The sequence below is a fragment of the Balaenoptera acutorostrata genome, chromosome 10, assembly GCF_949987535.1.
Source record: "Balaenoptera acutorostrata chromosome 10, mBalAcu1.1, whole genome shotgun sequence".
In the NCBI taxonomy this organism is placed as follows: domain Eukaryota; kingdom Metazoa; phylum Chordata; class Mammalia; order Artiodactyla; family Balaenopteridae; genus Balaenoptera; species Balaenoptera acutorostrata.
The window spans coordinates 104739417-104758142 of NC_080073.1; the positions used below are offsets into that span (position 1 = coordinate 104739417).

The following is an 18726-nucleotide window of genomic DNA, read 5'->3' on the forward strand; positions in this document are numbered from 1 at the left end:
TTGCCTTAAGAGAATAAGCAATTTAAAAAACAAGACATCTTAGCTGACTCTGAGCACATCTAAATCTGAGATTAAAAGTAAGCATGATAATATTAGAAATACTGGTTTTTACAGAATTTGTCAAATGGGCGTTCCATTTCTGTGCTGTGGAGACAGGGGGGCAGCTCTTTCTGGGCACCACTTTGAGGAGGTTGATAGGCAGCCTTTGCCAGCACTTTCATCCTTGAATCCAGGTGAGCAGCCAGACAGGTTAACTTTGAGGAGATTCTGACCACGCAGCACTTTCTTTTTTATATGTGATAGCTGGTTACTGATTTTCTCATGTTCTCACTGCTCAAAATGTGATCCTGGAACCAGAAGCTTTGGTTTCTATCTACAGCTTCTTAGAAATGTGTGATCACAAGCCCTGCCCCACACCTGCTGGGATAATGTGTGCACACATGAACGTTTGAGAAGCAGTGTCTTATCTACACATATTTCTTAGGTGTCACAGGATCAAATGAACAACAGAGAAACAAGCATCAGAATTCTAGAATAATCCCACTCCTCTTAGAATACCTCTTAACCTTACTGTTGGTTTTGTTTTTTCAGGCCATGAGAATTTCAAAACAGGTCATCAGAAACAGGGAGAAAGAAAAGTTACACGCGATCAATGCTGAAGAAAGCAGTATCCTGCAGGAGAGATGGCTGTCAGATGAGTGCATGAATGCCATCGTGAACTTCCTGTCCAAAAAAGCAAAGCTGTGATGACCATCACATCAAAGCTAAACGTTTCCAAGGAAGGGATGTGCTACTATTTCTGCTTTCCAGTTCCTGAGCTAAGTAAACCTCGCTGTGCCTTTTCTCAGTGCTAAAATATCAGTTATGATAATTATACTTCACTAGAGCCCTGATGAAAAACAAATGATGTGAAACCAGCTTTGAGAATTTACGTAGGTTTTTGGTAGTGGGGAGTCTTACATCTTTCGCTGTGAATCGCTGTTGCCAGGCACACTGAAACATTGTGCCCGGCGTCCTGCTCGGAAAGGCATTCACAGCGTTGCAGGCTGAGACCATGTGTTCAAAAACCACTACTGCACTTTGCCGTCCACACAGGCTCACTGACTTGATCGGCCCAAACACCGACAGTCTCTGGATGACCGAGTCAAGATCTTCAGTGGGTCGCATGTTCTTTTTCACCCATCTGGCAGGGGGAGCAAACAGAAGGAGCAATATTACTAGAGGATAAATTAGAATCTTAGTTTCATCCCCCCCCACCCATAATTTGATAAAAAGGGATGAAGGGATTGGATTGTTTCATTGGAAAGTGATGTTCTGCATCAGTGATTATTTCCTCATTTATCGTATAGTCTTCATTCTCATTTAATGTGGTACTTTATAAAAAGCACACCTGAAAGCTGCCTTAACTGTCCTTGTGACTTTCTGTTTCGATGGCTGCCATGTGTATCACTTGACAAGAGTTTAATTCCAATGGCTATAGGATTGGCATGGAATATTTTGCTCTTCTAAATGTCCTCCTTCCTTTTTAACCTCCTTCAAGCATCAGCATCCAGATAGCCAACCCACCGAACCTCTAACTTCTTAGTTCTTAATTTTTTTATTCCAGTAATCCTAATCCAAAGTGTTCAGTCTTATAGGAAATGTATTCATAGTAATAACCCATTCATGTTTCCTGAGCACTTACTATTTGTTTCTAGTGCTTAATGCCCATAAGCACATTTTGTCCTCAAAAAACAATGCCAAAAATTAAAAATGAGGTAAACTGTTGCTGCTACCCATTTACAAGTAAGGAGTCCAAGGCATGGAGATGTAAGTAGCTTTTCCAGAGTCAGAGTCCCACTAAGGGTCAGAAAGTCCCAGCCCCACTGTGTCCCCAAGAGCCAACTGCCGCCCATCCCTCCCACTGACTTCAAGTAACATCTCTGGACAAAAGGTGAAAAACAATGGTTTCAGGATGCTGAAATTAAACAAAAGCAGATGGATTGTGGTAAGGCATCAAAATGGAGAAGCATCTGCCCATGAGTTTCTGAGATTGTGGGACACTAGGAATCAATTGCTGGGATCTCTGTCCTGAGCACGGGACATATGCCCCAAAGGCAGGCCCGACTGTGCAGCAGTGCAGTGGTTGCCATGGTGTGATGGGCAAAACAAAATTTGAGGCCAAGAAGAACATCTCTCTAACCAGGAAAAGGATTCCCTGGGGCTGGAGAGGAGAATCCCAGAGCAGAGAAGGAGTGAGACGCTCCCCTAATTCTAGGTATGAACCTACACAGCCTAGGTTCACAAGCGGGACAGGCTCAAACCAACATGGTAAAGGCTTTGGGAAGTAAACTGGGATTTTAAGCACCACAAACCCAAGATCAAGACAGCTTGTAGTCTCAACCTAAGCAGGTTGATTACTTGCTAAAACAAAACCATCAACATTCTCCAGATAATTCAACAAAACCCAGGCAGGGTCCATGCAACATAATATTCACAGTGTCCATGATACAATCCAAAATTATTGACATACAAAAGACCATGAAAATGTGAACACTAAGGTGAAAAAACAACACATGTCAACCCCGAGATGACTTAGATGTTGGAATTGTCCCACAAAGACTTTTTTTTTCTCATAACTGTGCTCCACAAGGTAAAGAAAAACACACTTGAAATGATTAAAACTACATGAATTCTCATCAGAGAAACAAACTACAAAATAAAGAACCAAATATTTAGAACTGAAAATCTGAAATTTAAAAATAATTCTCTAGGGAATTCCATGGTATTCCAGTGGTTAGGACTCAGCACTTCCACTGCGGTGGCCCGGGTTCAATCCCTGGTTGGGGAACTAAGATCCCACAAGCTGCATGATGTGGCAAAAAAAAAAAAAAAAAAAATTTCTCTGGAGGGACTCTAGCAGAATGTAGATGACAAAGGAGTCAAAGAACCTAGAAGATAAATCAATAGAAACTAAACTATGTGAAGTACAGAGAGAAAAAAATACTAGGAAAAATAAATAAGCAGAGTGACATCAGCAAGATGTTGGAAGTTTCAGGTCCTCATTGCCCAACAGAAACATCAAATAATCAACTACAGAAACCAGTCAGACATCTACAGCAAACAAGTGAATGTCCAATCAAGAAAAAAATTACATTAAAAATGATAGGAGATTTTGTGACATTTTTACTCACTTGCCCCACCTACTCCACTGCATGATGTGGTTGGAAGGAATTAGTCTAATTCCCACCTCCTTCTCTTGGGATGGAAGGAACAGACTGGAACTTGTTTGCAACATTCTGGCCCGTCTGGGCTGCCTGAGGGATTGGTTGCTATCTTGCCTGACTCAGAGTTCAGATGGAAACATTGGCATAGTTTGGGTCCTGGGCTAGAAGCCACAGAAGCCGGTGAAACACATGAAAAGTACAAGCTGATTGCGCACCCATGGATGCAGAGAAAGAGATTACAAGCAGAGGAAGACAATAGAGCATTTAAGACCCTGAGAAGAATCTGGAATGAGACTCTTTGGGAAATTAAGACATTTAAAAGCAGGGGGGGTGGGGGACGGGATTAAAAAAAACAAAAACAAAAATTAAACCTACACACAGGCCCAGACAGGAATCATGCCCAGTTAAACCTGAAAAGGCCTGGGCTGATCTCAGGACTCATGGACCCACCATTTCAAGGTCTCGCACAGCGGTGTGCAAGCACTGGGAGAGGTGGCTGCTCTTTCAAATGCACAGTTTTCAAGAAAAGGTCATAAGGCGTGCAGAGAAACAGGGAAATGTGACCCATTCAAAGGAACAAAATCTCCACAAATAGTCCATGAAGAAGCACAAGCATGAGACTTACTAGACAAAGACTTTAATAAACAACTGTCAAATATGTTCAAAAGAGCTAAAGGAAAACATGGGCAAAGAACTAAAGGAAATGAGGAAAACACTGTATGAACAAAATATTAACAAAGATGGAAATTATTTTTAAAAAAAATTCTGAAGATGAAAATTACAATAACTGAATTGAAAAATTCACTAGAGGGGTTCACCAGCAGACTCAAACTGGAAGAAAAAAGAATCAGCAAACTTAAAGACATTTGAAATTATTGAGTTTGAGGAGCAAAAAGAAGAAAGAACAAAAGTGAGCAGAGACTAAGGGACTTATGGGACACCATCAAGCGACCAATATACACACAATGGGAATTCCAGGAGGAGGAGGAGGAGAGACAGTGGGACAGAGCAATATATTTGAAGAAATAATGGCTAAAAACTTAACACAATTTGAGGAAAGACATGATATACAATGCAAAAAGCTCAATGAACTATAAGTAGGATAAACACAAAGAGACCTACACTGAGACACATTATAATCAAACCTGTCAAAGACAAAGACAGCATGAATCTTGAAAGCAGAAAGAGAAAAGCAACTCATCATATACAAGGGATCCCCAATAAGATTATGAGCAGATTTCTCAGCAGCCAGAAGGCAATGGAATGATATATTGAAAGTGCTGAAAGAACAAAAAAAATTGTCAACTGCTAACTCTACATCTGGCAAATAGCGTTCTTCAAAAATGAAGGAGATCTCTGACGACCAGGCAAAAACTCTTATAGCTTTGTTGGGAAGTTCTGATTCATCCTCCATATTCACCAGACAATGAACCTTCGGATTTCCATTTATTTCGGCCTTTACAAAATTCTCTTAATGGAAAAACTTTCCCTGGAAGACTGTAAAAGGCACCTGGAACAGTTCTTTGCTCAAAAAGATTAAAAGTTTTGGGAAGGGACTTCCCTGGTGGCGCAGTGGTTAGAAATCCACCTGCCAGTGCAGGGGACACAGGTTCGAGCCCTGGTCCAGGAAGATCCCACATGCTGCAGAGCAGCTAAGCCTGTGCGCCACAACTACTGAGCCTGCGTGCCACGACTACTGAAGCCCGTGTACCTAGAGCCCGTGCTCCACAACAAAGGGAAGCCACTGCAATGAGAAGCCCGTGCACCGCAACGAAGAGTAGCCCCCACTCACCGCAACTAGAAAGCCCATGCGCAGCAATTAAGACCCAATGCAGCTAAAAATTAATTAATTAATTTAAAGAAAAAAGTTTTGGGAAGATGGAATTATGAAGTAGCCTGAAAAATGGCTGAAGGTAGTGGAACAAAACCATGAATAAGTTGTTCAATAAAGTTCTTGGTGAAAATGAAAAAAAAAAAAAAAAAATGAAGGAGAGGGCTTCCCTGGTGGCGCAGTGGTTGAGAATCTGCCTGCCAATGCAGGGGACACGGGTTCGAGCCCTGGTCTGGGAAGATCCCACATGCCGCGGAGCAACTGGGCCCGTGAGCCACAACTACTGAGCCTGCGCGTCTGGAGCCTGTGCTCCGCAACAAGAGAGGCCGCGATAGTGAGAGGCCCGCGCACCGCGATGAAGAGTGGCCCCCGCTCGCCGCAACTAGAGAAAGCCCTCGCACAGAAACGAAGACCCAACACAGCCATAAATAAATAAATAAAATTAAAAAAAAAAAAAAAACGAGGGAGAAATTTAAGACATTCCTATACAAAATCTGGGGGAGTTCATTACCACTAGATGTGCCCTCCAAGAAATGCTAAAGCGAGTCCAAGTTGAAATGAAAGGATGCTAGATAGTAAGTCAAAGCCACATGAAAACATAAAGTTCTCCAGCAAAGGTAAATACATGCACACAACTATAAAACTATTATTGTAATTTTGCTTTGTAACCTCACTTTTTATTTTCTACAGAATTTAAAAGACAAATGCTTAAGATATAATTATAAATCTATGTTAATGGGTATATAATATATAAAGATGTAATCTGTGACATCCATAACAAATGGAGAGGCAGAGTTGTAAATCAGTTTTTGTATGCAGTTAAGTTGGTAAAAATTTAAGACAGATCATCATGATTTTAGGATGTTATCTGTAACCCCCATGGTAACCACAAAGAAAATATCCATAGAAAATATCCAAAAAGAAATGAGGAGGGAATCAAACTGTGTCAACACAAAAATATCAACTCAACTCAAAGGAAAGTAGTAATGGAGGAAATGAGGGACAAAAAAATGATATAAGACATACGGGAAACAAGATGGCAAAAGTAAGTGCTTCCCTATTGATAATTACTTTAAATGTATTAAACTCTCCAATCAAAAAACAGATTGACAGAAAGGATTAAGAAAAATCAAAGTTCAACTATATGCTGCCTATAAGAGTCTCACTTTAGATCTAGTGACATGCATAAGTTAAAAGTGAAAGGATGAAAAAAAGATATTCCATACAAATAGTAACCAAAAGAGAGGAGGATGGCTCTTATTTTAGACAAAATAGACTCAAAAGCTGTTACAAGATACGGACATAATATCATGATAAAAGGGTCAAAACAGCAAGAAGATATAACAATTATAAACATTTACACACTAAATATTAGAACTCCAATATATATAAGGAAACACTGGCAGAATTGAAGGGAGAAACAGCCTACAATAATAGTAGGAGACTTCAATACCCCACTTTCAATAGTGGATAGAAAACCAGACAGAAGATCAATAAGGAAATAGAGAACTTGGACAACACCATAGATCCTTTAGACCTAACCGATGTGTACAGAACACTCCACCCAACTACAACAGAATACACATTTTTCTCAAGTGCACATGGAACATTAACCAGGAAAGATCATATGTTTGGCCACAGAACAAGTGTTAATAAATTTAAAAAGAGTAAAATCATATATCTTTTTCTGATTACAATGGAATTAAACTAGAAATCAGCAGAAGGAAAACTGGAAAATCCACAAATATATGGCAATTAAACAACACACATTTAAACAACCAATGAGTCAAAGGGGAAATTAGAATATATCGTGAAACAAATGAAATAAAAACACAACATACCAAAACTTGTGGGATAAAGTAAAATCAGTGCTAAGCGGAAAATTTATAGCTGTACATGCTTATGTTAAAAAGAAGAAATCTTGTAGACTAGGTGTAAAGCCAAAGTTCTACCACTCATATGATATTCTCCTAGGTCCCTGGTCATGCTTGGGGTGGGCTGGTGCTTCCCAAATCATGCAGCATAAAAGCCCTACAGCTCGGTGGTTGGGTCCCTAAGAATCCCTCTCCAGCCCTGCTAGGTCTCTGCTCACTGACCTGGAATGCGATGGCCCACGGGGAACCTACGCACCTGCTCCAGTCTCCATGAGTTTTCTCCCAATGAGGGCTCCTGCAGACACTGGGAGGTGTGAAAACGGGGCTCATGTGCTTTTATACAGAGCAATGCTTGTTTTCACACTCACCGTATATGCCAAAGACAACATTAAGTCATTTTTTAGCTTTTTAAGGCATAAAGAGAGTTTGTGGTCATCCTATACATCTCTAAATATGCCTGCATAGGACAAAAATTAGACACCTACCTGACAACTATGGTTGACATTGGAGGCTCCTTTGTGTTTTTATTCCACAAATGGCATTGCTTCCACCCCTGATTTGCGTTGTTGTTGACTTTTCTTCTCCACAGGGGCATACTGCTTGGTTTGGGGGTCAGATTAATCTCTTTGGGAAATTGATGTCTTTCTAAGATCCTTTCTAAGCCAGAGAATTCAGAATTCTCACCTGGTAATAGAACAATCGTTAATACAATTCAGTGTTCCTTTCCATCTTTGCATAGCAAGAGTAAGATGTCATTAATTTGAGAAAGACTATTTGTGCCACTTAATCGCTGTTTAGGTCTCTGCCATTTCTTCATTCCAAAAATAGCAGTGAGCAACATTTAGACCGTAGCCGGGTTCTAGACATCTAATAGATGCACAGCAAGAAATGAGTGAGTGAACGAACAAAGCAGGTGCGCTCGTACTACCACAGGTACTGACGGTCATTGGTGTAATCTCTGCATGATTCTCAAACGAACAGTAAGTAACTGGACTACTATTTTTATCTTCAGCGATATTAACCACACTCTGCACTGACGTCACATCCACTGCTTCACACTGACCTCAGTTGGCCCCTAACCAAATCGCCCATCCTTAGTGAGACAAAGAGCTTGTGCCAGAATGTAATCCAGTACACTGCTTCCTTCCTTCATTAAAACCATCTTCTCCAAAAGGAAGGAAGGGAGGGAAGGAGAAAGAGGGAGAGAGAGAGGAGAGAGGGAGGGAGGGAGGGAAGGAGAAGGGGAGTCAGTTGAACCACGCAGCGTGTTTAGTGACATAGCTGAGTTATCTTGTAGTGTAAGCTTCTTATCTCTTTGCCAACTGGTAACAATTTGAGAAGCAAAAGCCAGTTTGCAGGCTGTACTATGAGCATCTCTGCAATCCATTTGGGTGCGTAGAAAATAAGCTGTTACACACCTACCGTAGGAAGAGAAGCTAAGCCTCAGAGAGACTCAGGGTGACCCTGCATTGGATTAGGAATTACATCAGTGCTCGTCCGGCCCCCATTATTTCTCAGGCTGAATCCCTGAAGGTCCCTCCCAGGCAGGGTAATTGACAGAGACCTAAGGAACAAAGAATTGGCTCAAGGGACCATAGGTTGGCATTCAGACTAAATGGCTTAATGACTTGCTGAATAGATTGATCCTTAGAGGCCAGAAAAACCACTCCAAGTGAGGCAAGAGCAGGCCTGGAATATGGAGCTCCTGCCCGGTGGGCGAAGGCCAGGGCTCTTAGCAGCAGTTTATTAGCTCAGTGACCGCACAGCTGGGCCGCCCGGAAGCTCCCACGGGCTTGCCCCAACAATAGGAAGGGCATAGGGTTTGCTTTGGTTGTCAGAATTTCAAATCTAATGACATGGACAGCAGTCTACACGGCAGGAACACTGCCAGTTGCTAAAGATGTATCAATATCTATTCATGTCTACACTGGGAGGCTAAGAGAGCAAACTCTAAATCAACATATAACTGGAATATCACTGGGAAATCAAAACCCACTTCTCCAACCTCACATAAATGCTCACTGTATTTTCGATTTTAAAATTGCATTTTAGTTACAAAAATTAAAGACGCAGGAAAAGATTTCCACTGGAATAAATAAAATCAAACAACTTAAAGAAGTATACATAGTGTAAAAAATTAATGAACAGAAACCTCAGTTAAATAGAGCCGGGAGACCAGCAGGGGGAGCTCTCACCCCTGCATCCAGAGCTGAGCCCAACCAGAAAGAAGAAAGATTCCCTTCTTTCCTGCTAGGACTCAACCACAGACTCTTTGTTTACTATTTTTGTTGCCCTCCTAACTTCCTTTCCCTCTATAAAATGTTCTCCTTCCCATGCCATGTGGAGACTTGCCGGTGGTTCACCAAGGTTGCAGACCCCGAATTGCGGTTCTCTTCTGATCCTGAATAAACCCGTCTTTGCTGGAGAAATACCAGGCGGTCCTCTTGGTTCAAGTCAACAGCAAAGGGAACATCTTCCTCCCTCCCATCTCTATCCTTCCTCAGAGGTAGGCGCCACCCTGCATTTGCTGTGTCCCCTTCTGGAACTCTTTTCTATGCATTTATATACATATTTGCATCTACAAATACATAGTCTTCTTTTGGCAAAAATGGAATCATTGCTCCTTATTTTGCAGCTTGTTTATTAAAACTCTGCAGTGTGTCTTACAGATATTTTAATGTCAACTTTCTTTTTAACAGTATTCCACGGTACCGATGTATCCGTTTATTTAACCATTCGGCTGTTGAATGGCATTCGGCTGTTTACAGTTTTTCACCATTATAAACATTGCTTCAGCACACACCCTTGTTCCTGCATCTGTGTGCACGGGTGCCAGTATTTCTCTAGGACACTAACTAGAAGTGCAATTGCTAAGTTGAAGGGCACGCATATAGAGCAGGATGTTAAAATGTGAATTTTTCTGTTGTCTCAGTTTTGTCCCAAGGCCACAGAGTCTGAAAAAATCCAGTGGCGCCAGATACCCAGCTATGAACAACAAACTTACCTGTCTAAGAAAAAGCTAAACATTCTTTGGCACATGAAGACTTCTTTAGGCAAAGCTGTTGTAGTGCTGGGTACTGTAGCATCTTCCCTCCCCCTGGCAAATGAAGGTACTTTAAGAGAACTACGTGAGCCGGGCTGCGTCCCCTGTCACCTGGTGTATTAGTGTCCTGGGGCTGCCATAAAGCAGTATGACAAACTGGGGGCTTAAGCAACAAATGTATCGTCTAACAGCCTGGAGGCTGGAGATCCAGAGCTAAGGAAGGTGTCATCAGGGCTGTGTTCCCTCTGAAGCCTCCAGGAGAGAATTCTTCCTCGCCTCTTCCCAGTTTCTCAGGTTTGTGGGGGATCCTCGGTGTTCCTCGACTTACAGATGGATCACTCTAATCTCTGCCTCTGTCGTCACGTGGCCATCTTCTCCCTGTGTGTCTCTGTCTTCTTATAAGGGCCAGTATATTGGATTAAGAACCCACCCTGCTCCAGTATGACTTCATCTTAACTTAATCACATCTGTACCTCTGTAAAGACCCTATTTCCAAATGAGGTCACATCCCGGGATACTGAGGGTTAGGACTTAGACATATCTTTGGGGGCACACAGTTCAACCCATAACACCCAGAAAGGTCTAATGGTAAAGGGCTGGGACTGCAGCTGCCTGTGCCCACAGAGAAAAGAGGTCAGTGCAGGAAACTAGCTATACTTTCACCAACCGGGTGAAGGTCAGAGGACAGGGGTCAAATTTCCTCCGAGCTCCCAGAAAGGAGTCAGCTTTGAGTTATCTTGCATAGGATTTCAAGAGGACTCTGTTAAAGGCTGAGGCAATCTGGGATGAAGTAGGATGGAAGCGTACCGTGCCAACGCTAGGGCGGTGGGGGGCTGGAGGAGAGGTCAGCAGGAGGCTGTGCAGGTGAGACCCCCAGCAGTGGAAGCCCCCAAAGAACCCACACAAATGCCACGGAGAGAAAAGGTCAGCTATTGAAGGCAGCCACCCTCCAGAGACCACAAATGACAGATGACAATGTGATGTTTCTCCAATCGAGGAAAAGTTTTCCCATTCCTCCCACCCTCACCCTTGTCAACCTAAGAGTAGCCACCAAAGGAGGGGGCAGAGCAAGAAGAAGAAATCCGGCACATGGCCCGACCTGCTGCCAGTTTCTGAGTCTAAATCAGGCCGGTGAAGTGGAGAGCAGAGAGCCTTCAAACTGGATGAGGGTTTAGAGTTTGGATATGAGAGAGGACTTTTTATTACCTGAGCATGACCAGGAAAGCTATGAGATCTGCTTGTAATTTCACCCAAAGGTGATGAGCAAAGATCAACAGAATGGGTACAAGGCGGCAGTTGTGAGAAGAAGAAAATTACGTTCTGCTTACTCTTTACCAAATTCAACTCATTCAATAAGCCAGCAACATACATTTAAATTTTTGACAGTTTCTTTGAAAGAGCCTGAATCAAGGAACATGCCATCAATTGTGAGGATACTAATTTCCCCACATGTTTATTATTAAATTTTACCACTATGATAGCCTAAAAGGATCTCCTTGGTTTATCTTTTTCTTCCTTGATTACCAGAGTGCTTGAACATCTTTCATGCCTATTGATGGCTTGTGTTTCATCTTGTGAACTGCCTGTCTATAACGCTTATCTATTCTATTAGGTTGCTTACATTTTTCTTGATGATTTTTAGGTAATCTTTAGCGTAATCTGGATCTTGCAATTGATTCACAATACCGTGGATTCAGGGATTAGGGATTAATTAGAATACAAATGGCCAAATTGGCCATAATGTTTTAAAATCATTACCCCAATACCCACCTTCCTACCCAGGACTTGTGTATTCATCACTGTGGCAGCTGCTACTATGCTCCCTAAGTTCTTGGGGCACAAGTGGCTGCCATCTCCCTCTGCCCTTCACTTGGCCTTGAACCCCCAGGAGGCAGGCTGCACCCAGCTCTGTGAGTCAGCCGTTATCACCCTCTGGGTCAGAATCCGGAGGGGGCAGCCCACTCCATACTGTGAAAGGCAAAGTTTGCCTAGAATGCCCCAGGGAGATGGCCAGCATTTCCCTAGGGGTGGTACAATCCTGGTGACAGAAAGGAGGAGTAGGAAATAGAGCCAGGGAATAAACTTCAAAGCCTGACCTTCAACTGGGAAGTTCTCTCACTAATCTTAAAATCAGATCTAAAGCTGAAATTGTACGTTTACTGGTATCTGCCATTCAGTCCCCTTTCCATCTTTCCACGGGTACTCTCTGCCTGAAGAAGAGTGACAGAACTATCTTGGTTCATAAAAGACCAACTTAAACAGAAGGAACCTGAGGAGGCGATGGGAAAGTCAAGTCAGTGTGTGGGTAAACTGCACATGAGCCCTGAGCAGGGGGTCCCACAGCACGATCAAGATGGGCCATGGGGGGCTTCCCTGGTGGCGCAGTGGTTGAGAATCTGCCTGCCAATGCAGGGGACACGGGTTCGAGCCCTGGGCTGGGAAGATCCCACATGCCGCGGAGCAACTAGGCCCGTGAGCCACAGCTGCTGAGCCTGCGCGTCTGGAGCCTGTGCTCCGCAACAAGAGAGGCCGCGATAGTGAGAGGCCCGCGCACCGTGATGAAGAGTGGCCCCCGCTCGCCACAACTGGAGAAAGCCCTCGCACAGAAACGAAGACCCAACACAGCCAAAGATAGATAAATAAATAAATAAATAAATAAATAAATAAATAAATAAATAAAAAGATGGGCCATGGGTCTCAAGGATGGACCACACCTGCTCTCTAAGACTGAATTCTCACTCGTGGCTAAAGGAGGGGCTGTGGGTACCACGACAAAGTGTACGCTTTCTAAAAAGAGTTGGCACCTACCCTCTGCCCACATACATTTTGTCTTGTCTTCTGCACTCTTGTAGGAAAAGAGCAGCTCCATCATACGATTTGGAAGCAGCTTGTGAAGGTTAGACAGAGTCTCAAAGGTGTGACGGAGAACCTCAGGATGGTTATAGTTTTTCGGGGTCTTAGGTTTTTCAAGGAGTGGGAGTTTCAGTTCAACTTGATCGTCCCTGGCTGTTCCCATACTGACCCGTTAAGTTACGGAGAAGAATGCACGGAGAACTTGAAGGCTGGAGTCCCTCGCAAGTGCTCTCTCTCCGAGCTTCCTTCATCTCCAGGAAGGTACCATGGAAACTATCTTCTGGTCTCTGACTCCTGAGCGTTCCGATGGTCACAATGGCCCAGAGCTTAGCCTGGAACCGGCATGCTCACGCTGCATCTTCCCGCCAGAGGAAATCAGCCTTTCACAAATATCCCAAGTCTGACAGGGGTTGTAGGCAGAAACCCCAGTTTCCTGTCTGGACATGGACAGTATCTGAGGAAGACGGGGTGCTTTCCTAAAGGAAAGGGGGACCCGGCGGGCACACATCAGTGTTATTTTCCCATTGGGCCCCTGTGGAGGCCGTGCACCCTGTGTGAACATAATTAAGGCTCCACAGACCGACCAGGCCCTGAGGGAGTGTGGTTATATCAGTGCAGTTCTCAAGCGGAACTGGGGAAAGAGCTTCCTCGTCCACAACGAGGAAATGTCCAGGTTAACACAGGTAAGAAGCTCACCTGCTTCTTATTCTCATATCCAAACTAACACCAAGGAAACAAAAGTAAACAAACAAAAATTCTCGGCTCTGGCTTTACTGTAGAAGCCATCCTTCATTGCGGACCAAAAGCAGAGGAAAGATAAAACAGGGAACGAACAAGGACCTACTGTATAGCACAGGGAACTATACTCAGTATCTTGTAATAACCTAAATGGAAAAGAATATGAAAAAGAATAGATATGTGTATATATATATGTCTAATGGAATCACTTTGATGTACACTTGAAACTAACACAACACTGTAAATGAACGATACTTCAATTTTTAAAAATAAGATATAAATTTTAAAAATTAAGAAATCAAAAAACAAAAAGAAACAAAAGCAGGGGACAGTAGACGTACTAAATAATCTTAAACCACCACACCTGATAGCACAGCCCCCAAAAAAGACAGAAGTTGCCAAGGACTACTCCCAGATTTGGGGCAAAAATGTAAATAATGAGGTCTGTTAGAGCTGCTCCTTCGTTTCAGCGTGTTCCAAGCCAGGCTCACCGTACCTGCTCTGTTCTATGAACTGGCTAGACAATCACACTCCACAGTGGTCAGAAATGGGGAAAGCCACGTGAGCCAAGGGTGCCGCGGCAAAGGCCGGGAGTGCTTGCCAGCTTTTTACCAAACTTAAAAACCCTTGGCCAGGATTGTAAAAAAATCATGATGGTATCGTGGTGCCCAGCACAGGAGATACAAAATTCCACTTCTTAATTGAATGGATAAAGAAGATGTGGCACATATATACAACGGAATATTACTCAGCCATAAAAAGAAACGAAATTGAGTTATTTGTAGTGAGGTGGATGGAGTTAGAGTCTGTCATACATAGTGAAGTAAGTCAGAAAAAAGAAAAACAAGTACCGTATGCTAACACATATATATGGAATCTAAAAAAAAAAAGGTTCTGAAGAACCTAGGGGCAGGACAGGAATAAAGACGCAGACGTAGAGAATGGACTTGAGGACACGGGGAGGGGGAAGGGTAAGCGGGGACGAAGTGAGAGAGTGGCATTGACATATATACACTACCAAATGTAAAATAGATAGCTAGTGGGAAGCAGCCGCATAGCACAGGGAGATCAGCTCGGTGCTTTGTGACCACCTAGAGCGGTGGGATAGGGAGGGTAGGAGGGAGACGCAAGAGGGAAGAGATATGGGGATATATGTATGCATATAGCTGATTCACTTTGTTATAAAGCAGAAACTAACACAACAATGTAAAGCAATTATACTCCAATAAATAAGTTAAAAAAAAAGTAAAACTTTAAAAAGTAAACACAAAGGCATACTTTAAATAGAACTATATTTAAAATATGGTATAGAACTAACGAGAACTACTGGAATAGAATGTGATTCTCATCATTTCATGGGTGTTTTTGGAGCGAGAAGGGAATTGGTGGAGGTGAGGTGGGTAGAATATTCTGGTAGCCAGAAGTTTCTCTCTTCCAAGCAGATTTGGGTGGATTACTCTAAATCCTCATTTACATAAAAAGGAAGGAACAAACCATGTCTTAAGACATTCAACAGGCCAAGGAAGTGATCTATTAAAATCGATTTTTTTCAATCCACATAAGTTGACCCATATGTTTCTTTTAATTCATTTTATTGAAGTATAGTTGATTTACAATGTGTTAATTTCTGCTGTACAGCAAAGTGATTCAGTTATACATATATATACATTCTTTTCCATATTCTTTTCCATTATGGTTTATTATAGGATATTGACTATAGTTCCCTGTGCTATACAGTAGGACCTTGTTCTTTATCGATCCAATATATAATAGTTTGCATCTGCTAATCCCAAACTCCCACTCCATCCCTCCCCTACCCTCCTCCCCCTTGGCAGCCACAAGTCTGTTCTCTATTTGATCCATATGTTCTTAACCATTGATCTAAATAACAACTTTTGGACTCTTTCTAGCGATCTGAAGTTTGTTGACCTTGGCTGAAATCAGGAGGCCACAATGATCACGTTTATTTTTAAATAAACTGTCCAAGGGAGAAATGTTTCCTGCCATGGGTACGTCTTCTTCAAGGAGTCAAATCTCATTCATTTTCTCTGATTACGGTGCAATGGCAAGAACGCTGTCGGGGATGGGAGTTAACAGTCTTACCTGAGAGTAGAGGCTGCTGAGCCCAGCTGCTAACTAGCTGTGTGATCTTCACAGCAGCCAAACAGGTCTCAGCCTGCGGTGCTGCTGCTGAGACAAAACCTTCCATTGTGTATCTTGCTTCGAACTCCTCTTATTTACAGTTCTACTCTTCAGTGACCAGTAGGTATATTGACCTTTCAAAACTGAATTTGTGATCAAGTGTTATTTTCTCCCAAGAAAAGATCAGAAAGACTCCTCCTCAGCCCGTGCTCCTTCTCTTACTGTGATGACGCTGAACTGCTCTGAAGGCCAGCAGCCCCGGGCAGGTGCCGTGTGTTATTAACGAAACTGATCCCACAGCAGAGCAGCGGCAGGACTCTGGGTTGTTTTTCTAGGTAGGCTGATCTCTTACTCACAACTCTTAGGTAAACGGCAATTCCTTTTTTTATTCCAAAGAGGGCTGTCGTGTCTCCCGAACTCCTTCCCCTCCCGCTCTGCCACGGTGGACGTGACAAGATCAGCTGGCTTCCAGAAGGCAGGGTATTCAGTAACATCCAAAGAGAAAAGATCATCTCCAAGTTTCTGAAAGACAGCATCCTAAAGAGAGCATTCCATTCCAAGCAGATGAGATGGGAAGGTCCCAGCTATCAGAAAGAGGATCCAAGCTACAGCTTTCCTGGCACCAGAAAGTAAGTTCTGATCCTGAAACCCAAACCAAAATTCAAAGTGAATTCATGATATAAGGCTAAGAAAACACAGCTAGAGAGAATAGGCATCTGAAGGACAGGAAGAGGTATAAAGCAACTTGGACTGCAGAAATCAAATCTTGCAGAAAAATCTAAATGTGGAAATATATGATTGAGAACTGATTCAAAAGCACGAGCTGCAACAGATGCAGATGTCGAATTTACTGATGTTTGCGTTCATCTTACATCTGGAAATATATTGATATATGTCACTATCACATGCCTTCTGGGAATAAATAGATTTTAATCAAGATTTCTTATATTTTTGCGACAAAATGGAGGCCTCCCAAATAAGGGAGAAAAGTGTTAAAGGTTAATTTTTAAAACAAAAACACAACTTCTAACTAAAAACATTTCCATGTATATTTCTCAGAGCAGAATTATCCACAGACAAGAAAGTTAGGCTATTTAAGGTAAACGCTCACAGAAATGGAGTCCGAAATTGGGGATAAATATGATTGGCCATGGGAAAGACTAGTTATCTAAATACACCGAATACAAATTGCCCATAATTAAATTGGAATGTTTCCCACTGACTTAGCATCTTATTCGAGAACAAAAATGCATATTGTTAATTAGAAAAGATTGTCCTGACTTTCTGAAAACATGTACCTAATTACGCTGCACAAGATTCTACTGTAGAACACGAGCAGCCATGAGCTTGGCAATACTGGAGGGAAAATCAAGGGAGGTGGAGACAAATGCATGGAAATGTAAACCATGAAAGGGATTGACAGAAGGAGGCTGAAATAGAGAGCTTTTCCTTCCAGAATAACTACTGATCGAAAGCAAGCACTGTTGTTCCTGACGTTTTGCATAAACCTGGACAATGAAAAGGAATGTACATCAAAGTGCTTTCCAAAAGAGTTATTGGTGGTCAATGTTGTCACCTTTGTCACAGCAGGAAAAACTGAGGTGGGCAGCAAGGCATCTTACCCACTAGGTGATTGGATTTCCTAGGATTTCCTTCTCTTCCACCCATTCAGACCACCTCCGGTGTAACTGACAGAAGAGTTTGTTAAATGCCATGAGACAGGGTCGACCTGGCCCTGCTTCACTGGGTTAATAAAGAGATACAGGATGAAAGTAAGACAGGCTAAAGCTACCACTCAAAACTGAATCCCCACGGGGACCTTGGGATGGTCAAGAAGGACAGTGCATTCTCTTGGGCCGAAGACTTGAGCTGCTATGGAAAACAGCCTACGTCCAACTCATGCCTTGGCTCTCAAGGCTGGTCTAGAGGCAAACCAGACTGGAACCAGCCTCAACCCAAGCTCTCTGGTTGTTTCCCTGCATTCCTCCATATCCACGACATTTCACATCTGGCCCTTGTCCCCTGGCTCCCTGTGAATACCGCGCAGGGCCTGTGCTGTCACCATAGTGTTAAACGTGCGACGCTAAAAACTTTATCAGTTCAACAAGTGATGGGGGGGAAGGAAGCAGGATTTTGATGCTGATGCAAAGCGTTCAGAAAGTTTCCAGAGGAAGGAAGAAGTGTCAAGCGGGGACGATAATAGGAAAGGAGGCTTTTTAAGAGTATGTTCTGTGAAGGAAGAAAAAGAGGATCTTGGAGGATGTATTCCTGGATGACACGTCTCAGAGGGACTTAAAGGGCTCAGGAAGCATCTCAAGTTCTGAAACAAAAGGTAAAAGCAGAAACAGAGAGCAAGGAAGATGGGAGATGTATAAGCTACACATGTGAAATGCACACACACATGTACACATACACACATCATTTCTGTCTCCCAGCCAGGGAACAGAAAAAATCTTTCCCACCTAGATATATTTATAGGAAGTGTTAGCTGGGAATACGTGGACCCCACATTTACCCCACTCACTATTTTTCAAGTAATTGTAAGTTGGGAAAACTTAATATATTTAAGGCCCAGGCATAAAATAGGCATAACCAGTACTACCAGCCTCACTGGGGTGTTACACGCACAGAATGCATTAGTACCACCCCCATTTCTGGCTCAAATGTCAGTGCTTTGTCATATAATCGAATCTGGACTCATGAGGACCCGCCCAGAGGCGGGCTTGCGCTCAGCGGGGACACCTTCCTGCTCTCACGTCAGTTATGGGGACACTGCATGTTGGCAGCGTGGACAGCACTGGACACACAGCCCGGCCTGGTGGCGCGGGGGCGGGGCGTGGGCCGGGGGCGGGGCCGGGTTGGGGGCCGGGGCGGGGCGGGGGGGCCGGGCCGGGGCGGGGCCGGGTCCGAGGAGAGGTCCGGGGCGGGGGCGGAATCGGGATCAGGGTCGTGGCCCGGCGTAGTCTGGGCCGGGGTCGGGGGCGAGGTTGTGCTCAAGGTCGGGGACAGGGCCGGAGTCTGGTGTCCGGGTCCGGCGAG

At 43.4% G+C, this 18726-nt stretch overlaps 3 protein-coding genes across 3 annotated transcripts in view; 2 read left to right on the forward strand and 1 right to left on the reverse strand.

The window, feature by feature from the left end:
• ECI2 (enoyl-CoA delta isomerase 2) overlaps window positions 1-1401 on the forward strand; it is a 20286-nt gene extending 18885 nt beyond the window's left edge. The window contains exon 10 of the mRNA XM_057554593.1: window positions 592-1401. Within this exon, the coding sequence (XP_057410576.1) occupies window positions 592-747 (156 nt within the window). The 3' untranslated portion in view covers window positions 748-1401. The remainder of the gene's footprint in view (window positions 1-591) is intronic.
• Window positions 1154-7858, reverse strand: LOC130709134 (uncharacterized protein C6orf201-like). The gene is made up of 3 exons (XM_057555784.1): window positions 7840-7858; window positions 7397-7595; window positions 1154-1217 (listed from the first exon to the last, which is right to left on the reverse strand). Exons 1-3 carry the CDS (start codon window positions 7856-7858, stop codon window positions 1154-1156), a joined length of 282 nt encoding a protein of 93 aa, XP_057411767.1.
• Window positions 5199-18726, forward strand: part of FAM217A (family with sequence similarity 217 member A) — a 22919-nt gene continuing 9391 nt past the window's right edge. Inside the window, 1 exon segment of the mRNA XM_007173902.2 lies at window positions 5199-9417. Within this exon segment, the coding sequence (XP_007173964.2) occupies window positions 9250-9417 (168 nt within the window). The 5' untranslated portion in view covers window positions 5199-9249.